The 25,324-nt window shown below is 41.6% G+C and overlaps 1 protein-coding gene across 15 annotated transcripts in view; it reads right to left on the minus strand.

Annotated features, from left to right (window-relative positions):
• Positions 1 to 25,324, minus strand: part of ppfibp1b (PPFIA binding protein 1b) — a 161,073-nt gene that overhangs the window by 46,924 nt on the left and 88,825 nt on the right. For 5 of the 15 annotated variants that reach the window (XM_080191375.1, XM_080191376.1, XM_080191372.1 and 2 more), the window contains exons 4-11: positions 21,235 to 21,321; positions 18,903 to 19,016; positions 15,934 to 16,065; positions 14,209 to 14,310; positions 11,009 to 11,101; positions 7,733 to 7,825; positions 5,388 to 5,499; positions 4,733 to 4,765 (exon numbers count right to left, since the gene is read on the minus strand). In XM_080191375.1, coding sequence (XP_080047501.1) covers positions 4,733 to 4,765; positions 5,388 to 5,499; positions 7,733 to 7,825; positions 11,009 to 11,101; positions 14,209 to 14,310; positions 15,934 to 16,065; positions 18,903 to 19,016; positions 21,235 to 21,321 — 766 coding nt within the window. The remainder of the gene's footprint in view (positions 1 to 4,732; positions 4,766 to 5,387; positions 5,500 to 7,732; positions 7,826 to 11,008; positions 11,102 to 14,208; positions 14,311 to 15,933; positions 16,066 to 18,902; positions 19,017 to 21,234; positions 21,322 to 25,324) is intronic. The other 10 variants (XM_080191384.1, XM_080191387.1, XM_080191383.1 and 7 more) reach the window with 6 other exon arrangements.

Raw genomic sequence — 25,324 nt, forward strand, 5'->3', positions numbered from 1 at the left:
AAAGAGCAGTTCATTAACGTGCCGAAGTTTTTGATTGTTTATATAGAAACATAGAAGATAGGAGCAGGGGGAGGCCATTTGGCCCTTCGAGCCTGCTCCTCCATTCATTACGATCATGGCTGATCACCCAACTCAACAGACTAATTCTGCTTTTCCAATACCCTTTGATTCCATTTGCCCCAAGCGCTATATCGAGCCCTCTCTTGAATGCATTGAATGTTTTGGTATCAACTACTTCTGTGGTAATGAATTCCACAGGCTCACCACTCTGGGTGAAGAAATGTTTCCTCATCTCCATCCTAAGTGGTCTACCCTGAATCCTCAGACTGTGATCTCTGGTTCTGGACTCCCCCACGACTTGCCTGGGCTTGAAAAATCTCACTAACTGTCCTGTCTGAAGACAATACACATCTCTTTAACTTGTGCTTAACGCTCTCTCCACTCACATTGTCTGTAGCTTTGAGACTTGATTACCTGTAAAGACTCGCATTCCAACCATTATTTTGTAAATTGAGTTTGTCTCTTTATGTGCCTTGTTTATGAATAGAACTCCTACTCACCTGACAAAGGAGCAGCAAGCACTCCGACAGCTACTGGCTCTTGCTATCAAATAAACCTGTTGGAATTTAACTTGGTGTTGTGAGACTTCTTACTGTGTTCATCCCAGTCCACCATCAGCATTTCCACATCTGGACTGCCCCACCATGGGAATATTCTTTCTGCATCTATTCTGTCTGGTGCTGTTAGAATTTTATAAATCTCTATGAGATCCCCCCTCATTCGTCTGAATTCCAGCGAAAACAATCCTAACCTAGTCAATCTCTCCTTATACGTCAGTCCAGCCATCTCCAGAATCAACCTGGTAAACATTCGCTGCACTCCCTTGAGAGCAAGAACATCCTTCCTCAGAAAAGGAGGCCAAAACTGCACACAATATTCTAGCTGGCCCTGCATAATTGCAACAACATATCCCTGTTCCTGTACTCGAAACCTCTTGCAATGAAAGCCAACATGCCATTTGCCTTCTTTACTGCCTGCTGCACCTGCATGCTTATCTTCAGTGACTGGTGCACGCGGACACCCAGATCCGACTGCACATTCCCCTCTCCCAATTTACAGCCATTCAGGTAGTAACCTGCCTTCTTGTTTTTGCTTCCAAAGTGAATAACCTCACATCTATTAAAATTATACTGCATCTGCCATTGATTTGCCCACTCACCCAACCTGTCCAGATCATTCTGAAGGATCTCGGCATCCTTGTCACAGTTCACCCTCCCACCCAACTTGATATCATCTGCAACTTTGAGATGTTACATTTTGTTCCCTTGTCCAAATCATTAATATATACTGAGAGCAGCTGGGGTCCCAGCACCAATCCCTGTGGCACCCTGCTAGTTACTGCCTGCCAATTTAAAAAGCACCCATTGATTCCTACTTTGTTTCCTCTCTGCCAATCTGTTTTCTATCCATCTCAATACACTTCTTCCAATCCCATGCGCTTTAATCTTGCATGATTATCTCTTGTGTGAGACTTTGTCAAAAGTTTTCTGAAAGTCCAAATGTACCACATCTACTGGTTCCCCCTTTAACTCTACTACTTACATCTTCAAGGAATTCCAACAGATCTGTGAAGCATGAAGTCCTCTTCATAAATCCATGCTGACTCTGTCTGATCCTGCCACTGCTTTCTAACTGCTCTGCTATAAAGTCCTTGATAATGGATTCGAGAATTTTCCCCACTACCAATGTTAAGCTTACTAGTCTATAATTGTTTTCTCTCTACCTCCCTTTTTGAAAATTGTAGTGACAATCACTACCCTCCAAGCTGCAGGGACTGTTCCTGAGTCTATAAAACCTGGGAGATGACCACCAATGCATCCACTATTTCGAGAGCCACTTCATTAAATACTCTGGGATGTAAACTATCATGTCGTGGGGATTTATCCGCCTTCAATCCCATCAACTTTCCCAGTACCATTTCTCTACGAATATTGATCTCCCTCAGTTCTTCCCTCTCACTGAATCTTGCATTCTCCAACATTTCTGGTATCTGATTTGTGTCCTCTTTTGTGAAGACAGAACAAAAGTATGTACTCAGTTGCTCGGCCATTTCTTTGTCCCCTATTATACGTTCCCCTGTTTCTTTCTCTAGGGGACCTATATTTGTCTTCACTAAGCTCTTTCTCATCACATATCTATAGAAACGCTTAGTGTCAGTCTTTATGTTTCCTGCAAGCTTACTTTCATACTGTATTTTCCCTTTGTTAATTGATCCTTCTTTGCTGAATTCTGAACTGATCTGAATCCTCAGATGTATTATTTTTCTTGGCCAATCTGTTTGCTTCTTCCTTAGATCGAATGCTCTAACTTCCTTTGTAAGCCACAGATTGGCCCTCTTACCATTTTGCTTTTGAGCCAGACAGAAATAAACAGTTGCTGCAGTTCCCCCATGCATTCCTTGAATGTTTGCCATTATCTATCCACTGTCATCCCTCTAAGTAAGTCTACCCAATTATTCAAGGCCAACTCACGCTTCATATTCTCAGTTTCCTTTATTTTAAGATGCAGCACCCTAGTCTCCGAATCTTCACTCACCACTTTGATTTTAAAAATGCTATCATGTTATGGTCCCTCATCTCCAAGGAGTCTCCTACAGCTAGATTGGCAATGATTCCCTTCTCATTACACAGTACCCACCTAAGGTGGCCTGCTCTCTAGTTGGTTCCTCCACATATTAGTCAAGAAAACTACCTCGTATACACTCCAAGAATTCCTCCACTATGGCATTTTGGCTAATTTGATTTCCAATATGAACATTTTACTTTTAATGAGGCGGAACAAAGGAAATGTGGAAGCTTTGCCTTCAGTTCAGTATGAACGGAAAGTTAAAACCAACGTTCAAAGATAGACTGACCCAAATTAATCGAGTAAAGTTAGCAAAGCTAATAAATTTGAAGATTATCTGTTGCTAATCCGAGTTACACTGGAATACAAACTATTTATTCTCAGATGGGAGAAAAGAGAGATGCATTGAACTTTAGAGTTTGATGGAAAAAGGAAAGAGATTAAAAGTAAATTACAATTTAAAAAGGGAGGCATATGATTTAGGTAATACCAACATAGAAATAGTAAAGGGTATTTTTATAAACAAGTAAAAAGTAAATGAGCAATTAAATAAACTGATAAAATCATTCAGTGATGGAGAATTTAGTTGTGGAGGATTAGGGTTTGACTGAGTGACTAAATAAATACGTCGCAGTTTTCTTTATAAATGAGGAAAGTTTAAAAACTTCAAAGGTGGATAGAGCACCATAGCCTGATAAGACCATAAGACATCAAAACAGAATTTTTAGGCCACTCGGCCCATCGGTTCTGTTCCATCATTCAACCATGGCTGATATGATTTTCATCCTCATTCTCTGCCTTTTCCCTGTAATCCCCAATCCCCTTATTAATCAAGAACCAATCTATTTCTGTCTTAAAGATGCTGTTGAAATATGCAAATTGTGCATTTGGAATAAAGAATAAATGACAAGCCAGGCAACCACAGGCCAGTGAGTTGATCTTTATGAGCAAACTCTTTGGAATCTTTTAATTACAGATTAAAATTAATGAAAATTTGGATTAAATGTAGCCAGCACTAATTTGATAAAGGGAAGAATGTCTGGCACTTTTTTTTTTAAAAAAGTGAGTAGACACAGCACAGGATAAGTGGGAAAGACTGGCTGAAAATTTGATTTGATTTATTGTCACATGTATTGGTATACTGTGAAAAGTATTGTTTCTTGTGCATCATATAGACAAGCGTACTGCTCATAGAGTACATAGGGGAGAGGGAGAGGATAGGGTGCAAAATGAAGTCATAGCGAGGGTGTAGAGAAAGATCAACTTAATATAAAGATTCAAAAGTCGTGATGGCAGCAGGGCAGAAGCTGTTCTCGAGACGGCAGGTACGTGTTTTCAGACTTTTGACTCTTTTTCCTTTGTTGATGAATAAATATTACAGATACGTTTGGCAGAATGGGCAGCGTACGATGAAGTTACCTATTAATTGCAGCACGGTGAAGTGCAACGAGCAGCCATGCAAGGGTTTAAAATGCAAAACAGCACAAAACCAAAACAAGGGTCTGAATTTTCCAGCCACCCATGCCTGCCACTGCTGCAAGCGAGGACGGAGAACCTGGCGCTCAGCCAAATCTCCATTCAGAGCAGCAAGACCAGAGAGTCCTGGTGGCGAGAATGGCTGGAAAATTCCGACCAAGGACTCATCTGTAACCTTTAGCATGGAGATATTTAAATGGTTTAATCACTGGAAAAGGCACAGTTGTAAACTGCCTTTACTAATTCATTTGTATTTAGCACAAATACCAAACCCACAGACTATCTTGCTATCTTGAGACGTGTCCAAGGCAAAAACAGAGGACATTATGCTCCATTTCCCACCCCCAGCTCACACTACACCAAATTTAAAGAAGGATTTCTGAAACAAGTAATTTTTTTCAGTTAAAATTTGTCGAGCAGATTTGATGCAGGATGTATCAACCCCCAAATAACACAATTTCGGCCTTTTACTCCAATGCTACAACTCAAGATTACAGATGAAGAGAAAAAGGGTTTTGAAGGTTTCTCAATCGAGCATGCAAATTGCTGCAATAGCAACAGCACAGCATCAACCATAGGCACCTGGATGCAATCATTACACATTCACAAAACGGAGACACCAAGGCCTTACTTTTCTCCTTCAGCTTCTTTTTATAACTTTCCTCTGTGCAGGAAATTCAAACAGGTCATGTAACACAGGCACAAGAAAAAAAAGTAGTCTGTTAGTTTACCAAAAAGAAAGGGCAAATTTAAAACCACATTAAGTACGACACGAATATTCTGCAGCTGCTTGGAAACATTCCAAACCGCTTTTAAAATGTAGAACCCTGCCTGCAGCACAAGAACAATTTCCTCGACGGTCTCCACACACCAAACGGACTCTTAATAGATCTTTGTCACACAAGACAAAACTCCCATAAAATCAACGTGAACGAATTTGGTACATAAATATCAAATGGAAAATGTAAACATTGTATGTTATGACAAGAATTGAGAAAGTGTCCCTAAAGTCATGAAAACAGTGAGAAATAGTGGTCAGGAATTGCATGCCTTACACAAGGCATTATTTACTACATATAGAATGGATGCACAATAACTGCTGTCCTTATCAGCAGCATCCACATCACGAGAATGAATAATATATGGCAAAAAGGAATGAATTGTTGATGGTATATGCGATTTGAAACTTATCCAATGATAAAGGAGCAGGGAGTTGCCATATTCAAAATACAAACTTAACACCTCTCTTGTTTTTACTGTGATAATCAAGGAATTAAGCCTCTTACCTGTCCCACTCTCACATTCATCTATTTCCGATTTGTAACTCATTTCTGAGCATAGCCTCTTGATCTCTGCGTCTTTCTGCTCCAATTGTTCCTTCAGCTGTACTAGCTCATCCTACATCACAACAAAGAACAACGTGTGTTGCAGTAATTGCACGATACAAAGGACTAAATGATTATTGTTCTTCAAGTGGTTTCAGAGCATCCTACTCTACTCTTCACAGGGTTCATGATACAACAATCTGCAACAAAGATTTAATTTGAATTTGGCTAACATTGTTAAGATGAAAGGCATATTTTGCTCTTTCCCAAATAATGTCAGAGTTTGAATAGGAGGAAGCCACTCAGAGCTGCTCCACCATTTGATAAGATCACAGTTGATCTGATTGTGGTCTCCACTTTTTTGTCTGTCCCCCCCCATAACCTTCATCTCCCCTGTACACATTACTCTAGATGTGGTCTTACTAGGCTCTGGACAAATTTTACATTCCCTTTCGTGTTCAATAAGCGCAAACATTCCATTTGCCTTCCTTATTACTGCAGTACCTACATACAAACGATTTGTGATTCATGTAGCAGGATACCCAGATCCCGTTACACCATCCGGTTCTGCAATCTCGCTTCCTTTTAAACAGTAAACCTCTCCTCTATTCTTCCTGTCAAAGTGGACAAGTTCACATTTATTGTCCACCTGCCAAGTTTTTGCCTACTCACTTATCTCTAATCCATCTGTAGATTCTTTGCCACCTCTTGACAATTTAATTTCCTTGGTGTTGTCATCAAATTTAGCTACCATACTTTTGGTCCCTTCTGTTATGATCCAGCAGATGTTAGAACTGGATAGAGGGATCCCAGAATGGAAAGATCATAACTTTTTTTTAAAGAAAACATTGAATAAGGTTACAGGACTGCCAATTATCTTTTAGCAACAAAAACATTAAACATGAAAAGCTTAACTATAATAACAATTCTCCTTCACTCCCCCCCTTTTTTGCAAGTATACGTGGATTTTAAGGATAATCCAGTTTACACAAAAGAGAAAACGCTGGAAAATCTCAGCAGGTCTAGCGGCATCCGTAAGGAGAGAAAAATGCTGACGTTTCGAGACCAGATGACCCTTTGACAAAGAGTCATCTGAACTCGAAACATCAATTCTTTTCTCTCCTTAGTGATGCTGCCAGACCCGTTGAGATTTACCAGCGTTTTCTCTTTTGGTTTCAGATTCCAGCATTTGCAGTAATTTGCTTTTATCCACAGTTTACTAAATATCTCTGGCGCCATAAATGCTCTCAATAAACCTATGGGCTGACTGTGATCAGGCAACACTCCACTCTGCAACCAAATGGCCAATGCCACTCAATTGAACTTCTGTGGATTTCTTCTCAAATTCTCCCTAGATGATTGTCATTTGAGTGTTTCCAAATTCCACTTTCAAAAAGACACACTTTAAAATCTCCTTCTAAACCAATGCATTTTCTCAGCTGTTTTCACCAAGGATCCCCTCCAGGTTTTCCAACTATTCTTTCAAACAAGGATCTCAACCCACTGGTTTAACAAGAATCCCCCTCCAGGTTTTCGAACTCTCCTTTCAGATTTCCTTTGTCTTGCATTACATAGGTATACAGGGGATGGGGCTTAACCTACACAACTATAATGATGTATTGTAACACTGTCTCCTGATTGCCTGGGGGAGTTGAGGAGGATAGCTTCAGTGCTTTGCCTGAAATCAAAAATCCAGAACGGAGGGAAAAAAATCGTCCAGGAGTGGACATTGACAGCAATTCATTCTTGCCACTGGTCTGCTGCACATTTAAAAAGGTAAATTACACACGAGCTTTCAATCAAGAAATTGAATCCTTAAAATAATTTGCCTACTAGATGAAATCAAAACACTTCTCAAAATTACAACTTTGCTAATAACACTAACACATGCAGACAGGTAGAATACATCGGATTATGAATACATAAATGTAAATGAAGACATAATGCAAGATTTTGACAGAACCAGAGGTGAAGTTTGACCATACAGATAGGTACTATAACAATAAATTGAAAGCACTGCATGCTGAAAAAGACTGGTGTCAAAACGGAGAATGCGTATTCCATTAATTGCTGCATTATGTTTACGTTACCTATGCAAAAAAACTCGAGTTATTTTAGGAAAACAAAGCTGTGCAAATAAAAAACACAATCATGGGAAAAAACAGTTCCATGCAAAAGGTTACTTTAATTTCATTTCTTGTCTTTGCAACAATCTTTTCAAAGACACACACAGGTATGGACACAAACACACAGTTCAGGCAAAACATTATGGCACAGCTTTACCAAGAAGCCAAAACCCACCACACCTTTACTGCTTGAGATTTTTGTTCCATTCGCTGCTTCTCGTACTGCATCTGACCAACCTTGATTTTCAGGCTAGAGAGTTTAGCCATTAATGACTGGTAGAGATGAAGGAATAAAAAAAATAGAAAGCTAGAAGCTGAAAGAGGCAAAGCTGGAGTAGCTGAGGTATACTGCCCAGAAACATCTTATCACTACTTATAGAACAACAGCACTTCAAATGTTTACACAAATATGCATCAGTCTAAAGATTCAAATATAAGAAACCCAAGCCTAGAACATTTGTAGGGAATGGCCCATTGGACAAAGCCTTTCAATGCCCAAACCCACAGTCCTTGGGCTTTTGATGAACTCCACTAGCTGTTAGCCCACAAAGTACGTCATAAGTCTGACTTGGTTTTCTTTACAAAGAGACTGAATTGAAGTTAGTTATTCACCGAAAAGATAACTCTCAGTATTAGCCTTTATCTCATCCCAGAACGTATCTAGTGTTGTGGCTCCCAGCTGCTACACTGGCAATGGGTTAGTAAAGATCCAGCAAAATGGGGGAATGTTTATCCACGCAAAAGCACCAAGAAAAGATAAAAATAGAATTGAGATGGACGAGAGCAGAAAACTAGAGATACTCGAGAGATGTTTAGCGTTTTCTTTTACAAAACATGTGCTTACGCTATCACAGTAACAGAAACACCTCCAGGTATCTCATGGCATTGTTTGAGTAACCTCAGTATCACACACTACAAGTTCCAATTTATTTAGGAAAAAAACTGATGGGTCAGGGTTAAAACATCAATACTCGAGATATTAACATCAGGGTTAAAACTTTCTGGAATATAAAATTAACTGAAGCTACTAAAAACTGTTTTACAACAGGTTAATACCAGCACTCTTATTCACCAATACAAAGAATTAGCTGGGAAATAGGTATCTCTCTTTCTGTAATAGAATTTCACCTTCCATTTCTGTTAACTATAATTGTTTCATCTTGATTAATAAATGTTATTCCAACAGCCACTTGGTACTCCATCAAATCAATGTACAGGGAAAGTAATTTCAATAGGGACCAGATGCTTAAATGAACAGATTACAGTTCACAATCGGCCATTTCTCGTCAAGTTTTGATATAGGGGATCTTATCTGAGAGAAACCTTGATCTCTTGGTGCTCCTCACTGCGATGTATGCGGTGCCATTTAGCAACAGTAGTTTTAAGCTGTACCAATACAGTTATGGCAGTATAAAACCAGATTCAGAGCCAGATCTGACTCAAAATGATGCACAGCGCGATTAATTCTCTAGAAAATCATCATGAAATGCTACAATTGTGATGAACATGCCTTGGCAAGTTCAAAACCTCCCATTCTTAGTTTACAATTAGCTTCACATGATGGCACACTGGTTAGTACCACTGCCTCACAGTGCCAGGGACCCGGATTCAATTCCGGCCTCGGATGATTGTCTGTGTGGAGTCTGTACATTCTCCCCGTGTCGGTGTGGGTTTCCTCCGGGTGTTCCATTTCTTCCCACAGTCCAAAGATGTGCGCGTTAGCTGGATTGGCCATGCTAAATTGACTCCTAGTGTCAAGGGGATTAGCATACGTGATAAATGTTGGGTTATGGGGATAGGGCCTGGGTGGGATTGTTGTCGATGCAGGCTCAAATGGGCTGAATGGTCTCCTTCTGCACTGTACTGATTCTGCGAAATATTACTGTAATTTCTGCATTAACATCCATTTCGAACGATAAACCTACCTCTTATATAATCCATTCCATTTTATCCTCAGCACTTAATTTTTTATTAAAGGACGGTTCTGAAGATAAACGAATAAGTTATGCAAAGAGTGTGATCAGCAAGAGTAGATTACCACAAGATGGTGCAATTATGTACTCTCAATGGAATGGCTACCTTACCCAGAAATTGATAATTAAAAGCAGATCACCAACACCTTAAAGTCCAATTTTTCCCACTCCTTAAATAACGCAAGCCTTGTAATGCACCACCCCAGTTGCTGCATCATTGTCCCAATGCTACAGGCCATACGTAAAAAGAAAACAGCTGCTGTACACAAAGCAAAATAATGACACTCAGTTCACCAATATAATCCATTTATTCAGTCAACACACATATTCAATAGCACAACTAGACTAAGCATATAAAAAGTGTTTCCAGCATTTTATTTTTATATTTCTTTCCTTGGGTTGATATTACTTTCAAATACTCCTCAAATACTCCAAGGTTTACAAAGCAACCTTTTGAGGTGAATGAAAACTGCTAATGAAACAAAGAAATGTTTACATTTTTGCATGGTTTAGGGTGAGGACTCCAGAAAAGAATGAACATAATGGACAGGATGGGTTTAATCTCCCATTTCCAAAACTGGAATAATCCAGCACAGTGAATGCAGCCCAGTCCTTTCCTCAAACCAGCCTCCTATCCATTGACTCCATCTACACTTGCTGCTGCCTCAGAAAAGCAGCCAGCATAATTAAGGACCCCACACACCCCGGACATTCTCTTTTCTACTTTCTTCCGTCGGGAAAAAGATACAAAGATGCACAGAACTGGATGCTTGCTGCCTAATGAAGGGCAATTGCAATTCAGCGTAAACAATTGTATGATAGAATCATAGAATCCCTGCAGTACAGAAAGACACCATTTGGCCCATCGAGTCAGCACTGACCACAATCCCACCGAGGCCCTACCCCCATATCCCTACATATTTACCCACCAATCCTTCTAACTTATGCATTTCAAGACACTAAAGGCAGTTTTAGCATGGCCAATCAATCTAACCTGCGCATCTTTGGACCGTGGGAGGAAACCAGAGAACCCGGAGGAAACCCACGCAGACAAGAGGAGAATGTGCAAACTCCACACAGACAGTGACCCAAGCCGGGAATCGAACCCAGGTCCCTGGAGTTGTGAAGCAGCAGTGCTAATCACTGTGCTACTGTGCCACCCCTTGTACACAAAGCACAGATTTCAGTAAAATACAGCATGACAAATTCATGATTTTTGTTTTGCAACCCTCGCTGGTGTGACCAAATGGCAGCACTGACAGTACACCAGATATCTATCTGCTCAGCCTATCAGCAGTGGAAGCTCATGGCTTGGGGACAATTCATACAGGGATAAGATGCCATGATGACACAGGAGGGGCATTCAGTGACGACTGCCTTAAAATCAAGGACAAAAATACCTTATTCCCACAGTGATGAAGCACTTTAATCATTTCCCCTTTTGTAACAGAATAAAATCACAAGGGTTAGCATATCTTCTTACCTTAGTTGATTTCAGCTTTTTTTCAAACTGAGATTTTTCATTTTCCATTTCAACTACCTTCACTCGTAGATCATTAATCTCTTGAAATAGCCCCTAAAGCAAAGGAGCAAAGGTTCAATTTTCACCTACGCTCAACTGACCACAGTTATTTCCAAGAGTAATACAATTGCAAATTCACAAAAAAGTACAAAACGCTTGCAAGGATAGACAAATATAATCAACCTTTTTACTGAAATATTACCTTTGGATAAATCTGTTTTTCCTCACACAATTAAAAAGAATATAACAGTTGCAAACCCAGGCACCAATCCAGCTAAGTTGTTAAATTTACTGAGGACAATCAATTTTTTCCAACTGGCTTTGAATTCACTGTTTAAATATTATTACTGAGAGTTTCATACCATGCAAATGAAACTAAAATGATGGGGTTGAGATATAGTCACTGAGCAAGGTAGAATGAATCTAGTGGCATGCTGAAGCATACAGGCATGGGTGGGTTGTTTAACATCTTGGAATTTAATTAGATTACATCAAATCAATCAAATCAAATGTGCAAATACGCAGAGTTCTTACAGCCGTGCAATGGACCAAGCAGAGGACCCTGACATTACAGTACAAGAACAGTCCAAATTACAGCACGATCTATGCAAACATGCATATTTTAAAAGCTAACACTCTTGCCTATCTTCAAACCATGGCACTAGAAATTTATCACAATGTATAAACATTCTGTGTTTGGTCTAACCGGAATTGGATTCAAATGAATCCCAAACTACCCACAAATGCATTTAGATTCAATAAAGTTGAATGTAGATATCCTAACCAGCATGCTCCCCTTTCAGCTCTCCAAACCGTACAAGGTTTTCCTGTTTCACCAAGCTATCTTTCCCAGATGCCAGTGCAGTCTCAACTTCTAAGTTACATTTCCATTTTATTCCTTCCTGTGACCAATATTATATATTTTTAAAATCTTCCCTTTATGTTTAGTTTATTTATAAGTGTCACAAATAACGTACCTGAACAGGCACTGGAGTGTGGCAACTAAGGAATTTTCTTAGTAATTTCATTGCAGTGTTAACGTAAGCCTACATGTGACTAATAAATAAACTTTACTTAGCCTTACATTAACACTGCAATGAAGTTACTGTGGAAATCCCCTAGACACCACACTCTGGCACGTGTTGGGACACACTAAGGGAGAACTTAGCATGGCTAATGCACCCAAGCAGCACATCTTTAATAACTTAACCTCCAGCTTGGTGTCAGTCCTGACCCTCTCCTCTGCCCGTTGCCTCCATTCTGACTTTAATACATTTTCCACCACTGCCAAGCCACTACCTCACTTTCCCCAGCTGCCATCCTTGTGCTCCCTGTGGTTTTCCACTGGGCTTTCGAGGGTCTTCCTTCCTGTCTTCTACTGTTGCACACGTGAGATCCCCATTGCTACTGACTGCCCTAGATCTGTGCCTATTTAATGGGATTGAGGATTATAGATAGGCCTGGTAGGTAGGGATATGATCGGCGCAACTTGTGGGCCGAAGGGCCTGTTTGTGCTGTTGTGTGTTCTATGTTCTATTTCCAAGCTCAACACAGAAATCAACAAATGATTATCATGCTTGAGGGGCAAGGGATTGGTACCAATTCACTGTTGGGGTAAAGAGGATGTGCGTGTACATGCGTGTCTGTGTGCATATATACATACATCAGTGCATGTTTACGCGTGTGCATGCGCGCGTGGCCAGGAAAAGTGCAGATAGGGCATTGTTTAGTAAATTTAGCAGGCAAAGATAAACAGCTTAAGGAGGAAAGTGCAGAGGGGAGAAAAATGGAATGGGAAGAGGAGAAGCCGTCGCTTCTCAAATCTTCAATTTCAAACCCAGCTGGAAAACTGGTACTTTAGTTTGTCAGAATACCCCGATAACATATATTTGCAGACCACAGTTCATTCTTACACTCTCAAACCCTTATGTAACTAACCAAAGTAACTCATTCTGCCATGGTTTTAACTGTAGTTTCCCAGAAGTGGAATCCTAAATACTACCAAATAACATTCCATATCAATTCAATTCTAATGTAAAATATTGCACTCAACTAAGGCCATTAATGAAGAAAATCTAGAACAAGCCTGAACTTGTATTGGAAGACACTAACAAGACATTTGATCAAAAAAAGTGATAGACTGGAGGTGGTTCAGAAGTATGACAGATGTTTTTAGTCAGCAGAGTGGGAGAGAGACTTGTAATATTTTTAATTACAGAAAATATGACAAGGAATGATAAATATAGTCATTTCATTTGGGGAAGTGAAACATTTAATCTAGACTATCAGCATTAGTACAAAATCAAAAGGTTTCATGCAAGATTAAAATTCTTTTCCCTCCTTCTCCAGACAAGAGAAACAGGGTCCGAAGTAAAGCAAACTGATTAATAGTACTTAATTAAAACAAAGCACAACTAGATGATCAGATAGCTCTTTTACAGACAAACATTATGAAAAGAATGCGCATCAAGCATCTAAGGGTAGCACGATGCCCCATCATTGATGATGAATGGAGGGAGTGGGGGTGGGGGCAGCATGGTGGCACAGTGGTTAGCACGCTGCCTCACAGCACCAGGGACCTGGGTCAATATCCGGCTTGGGCGTCTGTCTATGTGGAGTTTGCAGGTTCTCCTCATGGGTTTCCCACAATCCAAAGAGGTATGGTTAAGTGGATTGCTAAATTGCCCCTAGGGACTAGCTAGAGCAAATGCATGGGGTTATAGGGACAGGGCCTGGATGGGATTGTGGTCTGTGCAGACTTGATGGCCTCCTTCTGCACTGTAGGATTCTATGACAAGGTGTAGTTGAGGATTGAGACATACGTTTCACAGAACCCTTCCTCATGGGTTTAATGGGTTGGGTTAAATGCACAGTGCAGCGAATCATATGTTCTGCGGATAGGAGGAGCTTGGTGGACCAACACAACCTTTTGATCATCCATGCTTTTCGCTGATCTGGTCAGATACAAGCAGTTAATAGTTTACTTGATTTGGCAATATGGGATAACAAATGCAACAATAGATGGAGCGAAAATGTGTGACTGTTATCTGAAAGTAAACTTTCTCCTTCCCAATCCCTACTCAGAGCAATCAAGCATGAGCATGCACAGGAACACTGGTTAAGCTGTCAATGCTTTCTTGCATCCATGGCCGTGCAGTCACCTCTTGATCCCCAAACAGTGACCGCTTTTCTTGGAATAATGCTAGTTCCACTTCCAATTTCTCCATCTGCTGTCTCAGCTCTGTTACTAGGTTAAACAATGACTGTAGAACACAAGACAAATAAGAGAATAGAAAAGGAACTGACCAGAGCAAGTGGTGAAAGAAAAGAAATTGCAGACAGGGTGAGCAGTTTCTTAAAAAAATACACACACCACAACAATTTAGCTGAAATTTATGGCAAAACAAACATTTACATTGAATTTATTAAATATGTAATACCCTGAGAAACTAAAATTCCTGCCTGCATACATTGATTTTAACATTTACTGTTAATAATAATCTATAGAATGTGGGCAGCACAGTGACACAGTGGTAAGCACTGCTGCCTCGCAGCACCAGGGACCCGGGCTCCATGCTGGCCTCAGGTCACTGCCCGTGTGGAGTATGCATGTTCTCCCCGTGTCTGTGTGGGTTTCCTCCGGGTGCTCTGGTTTCCTCCCACAATCCTCAAGATGTGGTGGTTAGGTCCATTGGCCATACTACATTCTCCCTCAGTGTACCCAAACAGGCGACGGATTGTGGTGACTAGGGGATTTTCAAAGTAACTTCATTGCACTGTGATTGTAAGTCCACTTTTGATATTAATAAATAAAACATTTTTAAAAAACTTAAAACAATTGGCAATATCACTGTGAACAATCAATGACTTACTCACTTCCACTCAGAACCAATATCAATGCTACAGGCTGGAATAACTACCTTTAAATGATCTATTTATTGATTCTTTCCAAGATTTGTTTTTGGTAAGAAGTCCTACAGTAAACAGACAACATCATTTTTGAGACAGAACCAAGCAGCTACACCTAATGAACTAAAGGCTGGAATCGGAGTCCCCAACTGATGTAAGGTTGTCATTGCATCCCGTGGGCCGGTATGGTCAAACCCAATCATGACCTCAGGTAACTTCCAACAGGGGCAGCTACATGACTAACAATCTGAAGTGGGAGTCTTAGCTAGCATTCAATTCCAGCCCTAATCAGGGTTGACAAGTCACGTCCCAGCAAGTCCACTGCAAAGCGTTACAATAACGGATAAAGAATTTGGAATTGCTGCAGGATGAAAATTCAGAAGATGTGAATGAAAAACACTGACAGGTTTCAAGAACAACAAAATAGGGTGTAAAACAGATTTAGAGAGGGAGAAAGTGGGAGAGCGAGAGAGCGAGAGAGCGGGCATGGGAGAAAGAGAGTGAGAGAGAGAGCGGAGGGGGAGAGAGCAGAGGGGGAGGGAAGGGAAGGGGGAGAGAGCAGAGGGGGAGGGAAGGGGGAGAGAGCGGAGGGGGAGGGCAGGGAAGAGGGAGAGAGCAGAGGGGGAGGGAAGGGAAGGGAAGGGAAGGGGGAGAGAGCAGAGGGGGAGGGAAGGGAAGGGGGAGAGAGCAGAGGGGGAGGGAAGGGAAGGGGGAAAGAGCAGAGGGGGAGGGAAGGGGGAGAGACAGCGAGGGGGGAAAGGGGGAGAGAGTGAAGGGTGGGGACAGAGAGAGAGAGAGAAAAAAAAGAAACAGAGGGGGGGAGGAAAGAGAGAGAGAGAGACAGAGACAGAGACACAGAGAGAGGGAGAGAGAGAGAGAGTGAGAGAGAGACAGAGAGAGAGAGAGAGAGAGAGAACCCAGTCAAAATATGTTGTGCGGCATTTACAGTAAAGCAAATTATCATAAGTTTGCCTCACCTCAGTGTCTTTATATCTCTCCTCATATTCCAACCTGTCCTTTTCCATCGCACCCAGCTTTATTTTCAGGTTTGACACCTCAGCCATAAGGTCCAATTTCTGAGTCTCCAGTGATGTTCTGCTGAGGAGTTCCTGAAACAAAAAACATGTCTTTATAAGCTGTTCCAAATAAACATTGTGCAACTTCCTCTAAGTGGTAATTGGTCAGAGCTCCGCTCTGCGCCCACTGCCTTCGTGGATTTTCTTCTGTGCCTGTCCTGCCCAACCTTCTGACTCTTGCTCAGTGAGTTCCAGGCAGCGTAGCTTCCTCAAGGTTCAGCATCACAGTCCAGCTCTGTCAGATTGAAGGATATAGCCCCTTTTCTTTAATAAAAGAAAGCTAACTGTTGTAAATCAGGGGAGTTAAAGGTCCCATAGAAATTGACAGGCCAGGGAGAAGCTAAGTGTTATAGTCAGTTCGGGTTTTTTTGCGGGGGGGGGGGGGGGGGGGGGGGGGGGGGGGGGGGGGTGTCAGACTGGGTGGTGGTGTCCCAGTAGAAGTTTGTACTTCTGAGCAGTTGCCATTCAAACCATTGCATGTGAAGTTTTGAGTGGAATTTCTAGTCTACTTTTGTGATTTGCCCACCCACTCCCACACTGGGGAGCTCAGAAGTTACGGGGCCTAATTGCAATAGAACAAGGAACAACAGAACAAGGAAGCTGGCTCAAAGTGACATTTCTAAGCGCATTCTTGCTCAAGGATTGTATTTTAAGTAAGTGGAGGTATATTTTAGGAGTCTGTGACTCCATTGCTCATCCAACAAGTTCTGTTGAAGTAGTTTGGCTATGGGAACTCACATGACGTGAGTTACGCCTGTCTTTTTGTATGAAGAACATTCCTTGTTTCAGTTTTACTCAGCACCCTCCCACAGCTTTTTTCTAGTACTTTGGTTACTATATCAGCGCTGCTTATGCACTCTTCCAGAATTGGGAAAAGATCATTAATTTTGCTTCCACCCTTCTCTCACGTTCATGTGGTCTATCGCCAACATTTCCCCTCCTCAGATTCTTGGTCTCAGTTCCTGGCACAAAGGGAGATGGTTGTGGTGGTTGGAGACCAATCATCTCAGCTCCAGGACATCTCTGCAGGAGTTCCTCAGGGAGTGTCTTTGACCCAACCATCTTCAGCTGCTTGATCAAAGACCTCCCTTCCATCATATGGTCAGAAGTGGGGATGTTTGCCGAAGACTGCACAATGTTCAGCACCATTCGCAGCTCAGTGACTGAAGCAGTTCATGTCCAAATGCAGCAAGGCCTGGACAATGTCCAGGCTTGGACTGACAAGTGCCAAGTAACTTTGTGCCAAGCAATAACCATCTCCAACAAGACAGACTCTAACCATTGCCCCTTACCATTCAATGGCATTACCATTGCTGAATCCCCCACTATCAACATCCTGGGGTTACAACTGACCAGACACTGAACTGGGCAGCCAAATAACTATGGGTACAAAACAGGTCAAAGGCTAGGAATTCAGTGGCCTCCCAAAGCCTGTCCACCATCTTCAAGGCACAAGTCAGGAATGTAATGGAATACTCTTCAGTTGCCCGGATCAGCGTAGCTCAAGAAGTTCAATACCATCCAGGATAAAGCAGCCCGCTTGAATGCGATCCTTCCACAAACATTCTCTCCCTCCACCATTGATGAACCGTGGAAGCGGTGTACACAATCTACAAGGCGCACTGCAGGAACTCACCAACAATCCTAAGACAGTACCTTCCCCTTCCGAACACATAACCACTTCCATCTAGAAGGCCAAGGGCAGAAGATACCTGGGAAGATCAGCACCTGGAGTTTTCCCTTCATGCCCTGGCTGCATCTGAAGTTAGTGATTTAAATCTCTTCTGCTGGATGGTTCCTGGCCCAACTGTCCAGGGAAAGTTAGCACTTCTGGACAGTTGCCAGGAAACCCTTGTGTGGGAACTTCCTTGGGATACCCCCTAAATGTGACACAGGAAGTTATGAGCTCTCATGGTTATCAGTAATCTTCCCCACCCCCTTCCTAAGATAGAAGCAGGGAAGTTGTTTCCACTGACGGGTGAAACTAGAATTAAGGGGCATGGCCTCAAAATAAGGAAAAGCAGATTTAGGACTGAGTTGAGGAGGAACTTCTTCACACATCTGTGGAATTCCCTGCCCGATGAAGCAGTTGAGGCTACCCCATTGAATGTTTTTAAGGCAAGGATAGATAAATTTTTGAACAGTAAAGGAATTAAGGGATATGGTGAGCGGGCGGGTAAGTGGAGCCGAGTCCATGAAAAGATCAGCCATAATCTTGTCGAGTGGCACAGCAGGCTCGGGGCGGCCAGATGGCCCACTCCTGCTCCTAGTTCTTATGTTCTTATTGCTGAACTTGCCTTTTGCTCCACCTGGCCCCCTCTCCAACCCCCTTCTCAACAGCATAAATCGACTGGTCTATTTCACCATATTTCTGAAGAGTTATATTAGGCTTGAAACACTGAGCGGGACTTTACAGTCTGGCTTGTCCCAAAACTGTAAAACCCTGCCTGAGGTCAACAGACCTTTTCATGGTCCGTTCCTCATCCGCTCCAATTCCCGTGGCAGGCGGGACGGTAAATATCTGGCCATTAAACTATTTCTCTCTCCACAGAGGCTATTAGGTTTTTATTTTTGATTCACCTTAACCTGTGTTAGTAATTAGATGCAGTAACCTTATAAAGAGACTTGACACCGACAAAATCGTGGTAAGCTGGGCACATTGATCACAATTAAGGCAAATTTTAGACAAAGGAAGGCATTCAGAATATCAGTGACCATTCTGTTTGAAAATATTACCAACTTCTCGGTGGCATTCTGAAACGTTCCCGTACACATCATCTTTAAATATTGCTTTATTTAAAAGATCTCAAGCCTCAAAGCCAGTTGACTTCATAGTTCAAAAATCTTTCTCCCAACTGTTCCCCTCATACCTGTTGTAACATCTCTTCCGTGCCATTCAGCTTCTCTCGGTGCTCATCCAGACAACACTCTAGGTCTCGAATCTTTTCCCCTTGGGCTTCCACTTGGTCTGTTAGAACACTCACCTGTGAAACAAAGTACGACTTCTGGTATAGTAACATTGAGAAACCGTCACCTTCGCAAAAATATCTTAGTTCTTTAAGTTACCAAAGTTGCTCATTATTATAGCTGCAAACTTTGCACATACTTAGAATACCAAATCTTAGCTTGCCCGTTGATTAAACAGTTTCATGTTTATTCTGCATCCGATTAAAGCATGTTCCATCACGCCTGAAAAGCTCAAGAATGAGAAACACATTTTTCAGCTGAAGTTCCACAAGAATGGTGGTTTCAAATCCAATTGCAGGATGCAGAAAACTTAAAACATTTTTACGATGTGTAATGCACTAAACACAGGTAATACTGAATACTTAAGAGGCACTTGAAGTTTCTAAGACTGCTGATATGCAAGGGCAACTAGTTAATCTATTTATAAAACATGTCTGAAATTAAAGAACTCAAGTATTGCAAAATACTTTGCAGTAAATGTATCTTAAGCATTTGAACTGAACATTTGATTCAACATGTCTTTGTAAGGCTAGTTCAACAATTAAGTATAAATGGAAAATTTTGATGGTTAAAAGCCAACCCTTCTCACAACAGTCCTCATTCAAATGTTTAAAAAACACCTAGGCTGGAATTTTACTGCCCCACCCGCCACAGGAATTGGAGTGAGAAAGGGGCGGACAATGGGAAGGTCCGTTGACTTGGGTAGGATTTTACGGGTTTTGGGATGAGCGAGGCCATAAAATTCTGTCCCTAATGATTGACTTTGTTCAATTATAGTGCGAACAATTGAGTTAAATTTTGATGGAATATAAATTAATCTCAACAAGACACTGTCTGGTAATTGAAATTCCGTAAGAAGTCTCACAACACCAGGTTAAAGTCCAACAGGTTTATTCGGTAGCAAATACCACTAGCTTTCAGAGTGCTGCCCCTTCGTCAGGCGAGTGGGGAGTTCTGATCACAAACAGGGCATATAAAGGCACACACTCAGTTTACAGAATATTGATTAGCATGCGAGTCTTTACAGCTAATTAAGTCTTAAAGGTGCAAACAATGTGAGTGGAGATAGCATTAAACCAGCGGTCTCCATTTATTTGAAATCAGCTTGCATGTTTCCCCAGAGGATGACCGTGCAAACTTGCCTGGATGAGGAGGAGATTTTGCAAAGCACCCAACTTTCTATAGAATGCCCACATTGCATGAATGAATAAAAACAAATGGGGCGAGATTTGTCAGCTGCATTCGCCCTGAAAGCAGAAATTCCCACTCGAGGTCAATGGACCTTTCCACAGTGCCTCCCTTGCCTGCTACGATTCCCGTGGCAGGCGGAATGGGAAAATTCACCCTGCTGACCGTGAAGAGGCTGAGAACAACATACACAGCGTCAACTCACACAGGCAGGGAAAAAGCTGAAACAAACTCAAAGCGAATGGAAATCTCAAGTTATGCAGTTGTTTTAAAAAAAATTCTTAGGACACACAGTGGTTAGCACTGCTGCCTCACAGCGCCAGGGACCCAGGTTCAATTCTGACCTCGGGTCACCGTGTGTGAGGTCTGCACATTCTCCCTGTGTTTGCGTGGGTTTCCTCCAGGTGCTCCAGTTTCCTCCTACACTCCAAAGATGTGCGGGCTAGGTTGATTGGCCATGGTGCACTACCCCTTAGTGTCAGGGTGATTAGTAGGGTAAATACATGGGGTTACAAGAATACAGCCTGGGTGGGATTGTGGTTGATGCAGATTTGATGGGCCGAGTGGCCTCCTCCTGCACTGATTTGTCTGACCCTAATTAGTGAGACAGCCTTGAACTGCTACCATTGTGTAGGCACATGAACGTCAGTGTCAATTCTGAACTCAAAGTGAAATATTCTAAATCCCAACAGCACACCTCTTATCCTGCCTGAACAGACATCATGATACTATTGAGCTGCACTGTATCACAAACCCATCTACAAATTAATACATATTCCAAGATTCAAATATTGTAGAAGTTATAAACAATAACAGGATGTCCTGAAATAAAGACTCAGGTTTGGCAGCATCTGTGGAGAAAGAAACAGAGTCAATGTTTCAGATCATACTGAACCCAAAATATTAACTCCTTCTCTCTCCACAGATGCTGACAGACCTGCTGAGATTTTCTAGCACTCTGTTTTTATTTCCGATCTCCAGCATCTGCAGTTCTTTGCTTTTCACAATCATAACCCAACGGAGTTCTCAAGCTGTCATTTTACTTACTTGCAAAACCAAGGATTCTTTATCTCCTTCTAGTCTTGCCAGTCTGTCCTGGTACGGATCACCGGTGACAGAGATATGGCCATTTGTCTGTGAAGGGTAAATGTTCAAAAAATAAGCTGGCTTTCTTCTCTCACAGTTGTATGACAGAAAATTGTATTTACTACAAAGGTTTTTCTGGATCAAAGGACATTCACAGATGACAATAAGAGAATGACTGAGCAATCAACAGCAGAGATATATGATTTGGGGAGCTATCGCTAATCTGTCAAATCTGGAAATACAGCTGTTCTTGGAAAAAGACAGAATTGAGAGAGGAATTAGATGGGATTTATTATACTACCCCTAGGTTAAATGAAGTTGAACTCACATAAGCATACCTAGCACTCTGCGTATAATTGTCATCTACAGGCTCAGCCTGAAAAGATGTCAGATATCAGGATGGTGGCACAGTGGTTAGCACTACTGATTCACAGCACCAGGGATCAATTCTGGCCTCACGTCACTGTCTGTGTGGAGTTTGCACTTTCTCCCTGTGTCTGCGTGTGTTTACTCCGAGTGTTCCAGTTTCCTCCCATACTCCAAAGATGTGCAGGTTAAGTTGATTTGCAGGGTAAATGTGTGGGGTTATGGGAATAGGGCCTGGGGAGATTGTGGTCGGTACCCTACCCAGGGTGCATTGTGCCTAGCCTCCAGTGTCTGTCAGGATAAGCTCTCACTCCCACAGCCCTGAATTGCAGTAAACTGTTCATTGAAAGTGAAGTGATAATGTGTCACAATGGATGGACACAGTAATGTTCACGTGTTTATTTTGTCCCATTACCTCAAAAGCTGAAGCTTTGTTTATAGTCCAAAATTCAAAAGACATACAGCCCTTTTTATGGAGCTTGTGTTTGGAGATTGTGAATAGTAAATACATAGACATCAAGTAAATAAACCAAATTTTGGAACAGTATACCCCCTGTGACGCTCTGGAGACATGGAAACAGCTAGCACAATGTGTGTAGGCAATACCCAGTTCTAACTTTCCACCATCTTTGTTAAACTGAACATTGAACATCCAGTCTCAAGCTAAACATGGAGGCGATTTACGTCACTGTTCTTCCCTGTTGTTAACAGGAGCTCAGGATAGTAAAACGATACAAGTGCTAGTTTTTAGCCACATTCCTGAACACCATTAGCTGGCTTGAGCAAATGCTTGTGTACAATAGGCAACAGGTATTGGTGACTGGTACCAGTCTATGATCTGAGGCCTCGGATGAAAATCAGACACGGAGGATTAGGGAGAACAGCCGCGGGAGATGATAAGGAGGCCCACTGGACAAGGAGTGTTGTACACTCAAGAACTCCAGGTGGGAGAAAGAAAGATAATATTGACTGAGGTACCCTGAGTCGTGTCCATGAGACCACAAGCTGATCATGCATAAGCCCACCTTATATAATGCCTTTTCACTGGATACGTGACTGCTGTATGTAATCTGTAATCAATATTACTGGACAAGGTCTAGCCGTGATGGGCTGTGTAGATGTTTGAAAAAATGTATAAGAATGAAAGTTTTTCCCTTGTTCGTTGGAGAGAGGCTCTGGGTTTAACAGAAGCCATTTTCCCACTGGTGAAAATAAACTGTTTGATGCAAGGACCAACCCTGAGCGTTGAGTGATTGCTTTGAGATTCTTTCCCACTAACAACAACTATTTCAAACAGCACTTATTGGCTGTGAAGTGTTTTGTGATGCATGGAGGTTGTGAACGACACCACCGTAAATGCAAGTGTTTTCCTCTTTACGCAATTCAATCCTCCACAAACATACGCAAGCACAATGTCCTGTACTTAGCCCATGTTAAAATTCAACTCCTGAAAAGCCATTCTCTCACCTTAGATGCATCAGGACAGAGTGATTTATGCTTTCCTGAGTGACACATTCAGCACAACACTGGAGTAAAATAATGTTTGCTGTACCATTTACTGGAATCCTAGGCAACCTTGTTTGCTAAAACAGGGTTTTGAATTAGGTAGCGGCCACACAAACACTAAACCGCTGTGGTAATGAATGCAGCTGTTCACACTAAATATGACGACTAAAGCAGGTGATGGGTAACCAATTAATTCACCAGATTCATTACCAAAATTAATGTGTACGTGGCAGCTGGAACCACCAATAAATAGGGAACTGCATTCATATTCTGCACATCTGGCTTTTAAAAACTGGTCACGTTAAAGAGTTGGTAAAAGGTTGAAAAAACCTTGCAAAATCACCAGTACGGAGCATTGCGCTGTATGGGTGCAAGAGTTGAACCATCAGTAAGGTTGATGAGAACATGAATGCAGTTTTTGAAATGTGATTCTGGCAAGAGGTCCAGGGGAACCATGCGGTGGCATAGTGGTTAGCACTGCTACCTCACAGCGCCAGCAACCAACATTCAATTCCCAGCTTGGTTCACTGTCTGTCCAGAGTTTGCATGTTCTCTCTATGTCTCCATGGGTTTCCTCCGGGTGCTCCGGTTCCCTCCCACCATGATAGTTAAATGCACTGGCCAAGTTAAATTCTCCTTCAGCGAACCTGAACAGGCATTGGAGTGTAGCGACTAGGGAATTTTCACATTGCAGTGTTAATGTAAGCTTTGCTTGCGACTCAAATAAATTTTAAAACCAGCTAAAAACAGAGCAAAGGACCTGTGAATTCGGTCCACAAGAAAACCAAGAGTCCCAACATCTCATGGGCTTTTAGCCAAAATGGAAATTGAGAAAGCATCACCACTGGAAAAGCTAGGGAGAGAGTGTGGTATTGGTGACAACAGAAGCTGAAACATCAGGAAAGGGCAGGTCAGGTTGGAGAAGGACCGGATAGATGGACATCAGAAACTGGGAGACAGGAAGGAATGCACTGAATCATGGCGAACAGTGGGAAATGCCAATGGCTTCTCATGGGTTATGGCTAATTATGGATGGAAAAAAATTGAAAGTTTTGTCACTGAACAGCAGTTTACTGCCCATGAAATACATCTTATTTTTTCCAACTGTGTATTTTTCAGTTCTTGTCTGCAGATACCATACTTGCTACTCTTTAGCAAGGTGTGATTCCAGTGATTTGGAAAGCCATTGTACATTTAAAATATTAATAAGGCTGTACAAGTCAGATTTTACCTGCAGACAGCAATAGTGTTTTTGTTTTATAATAAATTATTGATATTCACTCTAAAATCCAATATTAAAGCAGCTAATTGCATTGTAAGTGAATACTCAGCATTGATAGCAACCAAAAACCTAAACCACATGGAAACCACATTTTGTTTCACAAAAATTGCAACATAACAATTCTACATACTCATACTAATTTAAAGATAACGTTGAATACAACAACAGCATAAGCTAGATTTACCTCTAATTTAACAGAGTGCGGATCTTTGCCCCACCACAGCAATACAATTTGAACAGAAAACTAGACAGCACTTGTTGATTGCAAGTAGAAGTCAGCAGAAGAAAACACAGTCGAATGTTGCTAATCTTACCTTCTTCAGCCATTTGAAGTGCTTGTAGATATCCGTTTCTCTCTCCATTCTGGTAAACATCTAGCGGGAAGAACTCAAGTCCCTTTAACAATGTGGCACTGGTATTAGGCAGTGAACTTTGTTAAAAGGGTGAGATAATTGGCTTGTTGCTTTGAGCCCAGCTGCCCCTGTCTGTTTGGGGACACACTAGTGAGTCCCCAGCTGTTACAGACTTGCTTTTAAAAAAAACCCCACATTTACCATAATCACTCATCCAGGAATGAGCTCCAGTTTATCCAAACTATCCCAGAAGGGAAATTTTTTGTGTTTTAAGATAGCTTGCTTTGGTAGGAGATTAATATGAGCTAGATTTGATCACCAAATCATGCCAACAATATGTTGTACTTTGACTGGCATTTGCTTAAATTCACACCCATTATCCATATGTTTGGATAGTTAATAGTAGAATGTAGAGACAGTTTTTAGCACTGTCCTTAAATAAATAGCGTAAGGAGTACAATTCATACACTAATAGTCTTCAAAGCTGAATAATGTACCCACACATGACATAATCAAAGTGTTTAAGGATTATAAAAATGTGTAA

The sequence above is a fragment of the Carcharhinus amblyrhynchos genome, chromosome 6, assembly GCF_965287045.1.
Source record: "Carcharhinus amblyrhynchos chromosome 6, sCarAmb.v2.hapA, whole genome shotgun sequence".
Taxonomy (NCBI): Eukaryota; Metazoa; Chordata; class Chondrichthyes; order Carcharhiniformes; family Carcharhinidae; genus Carcharhinus; species Carcharhinus amblyrhynchos.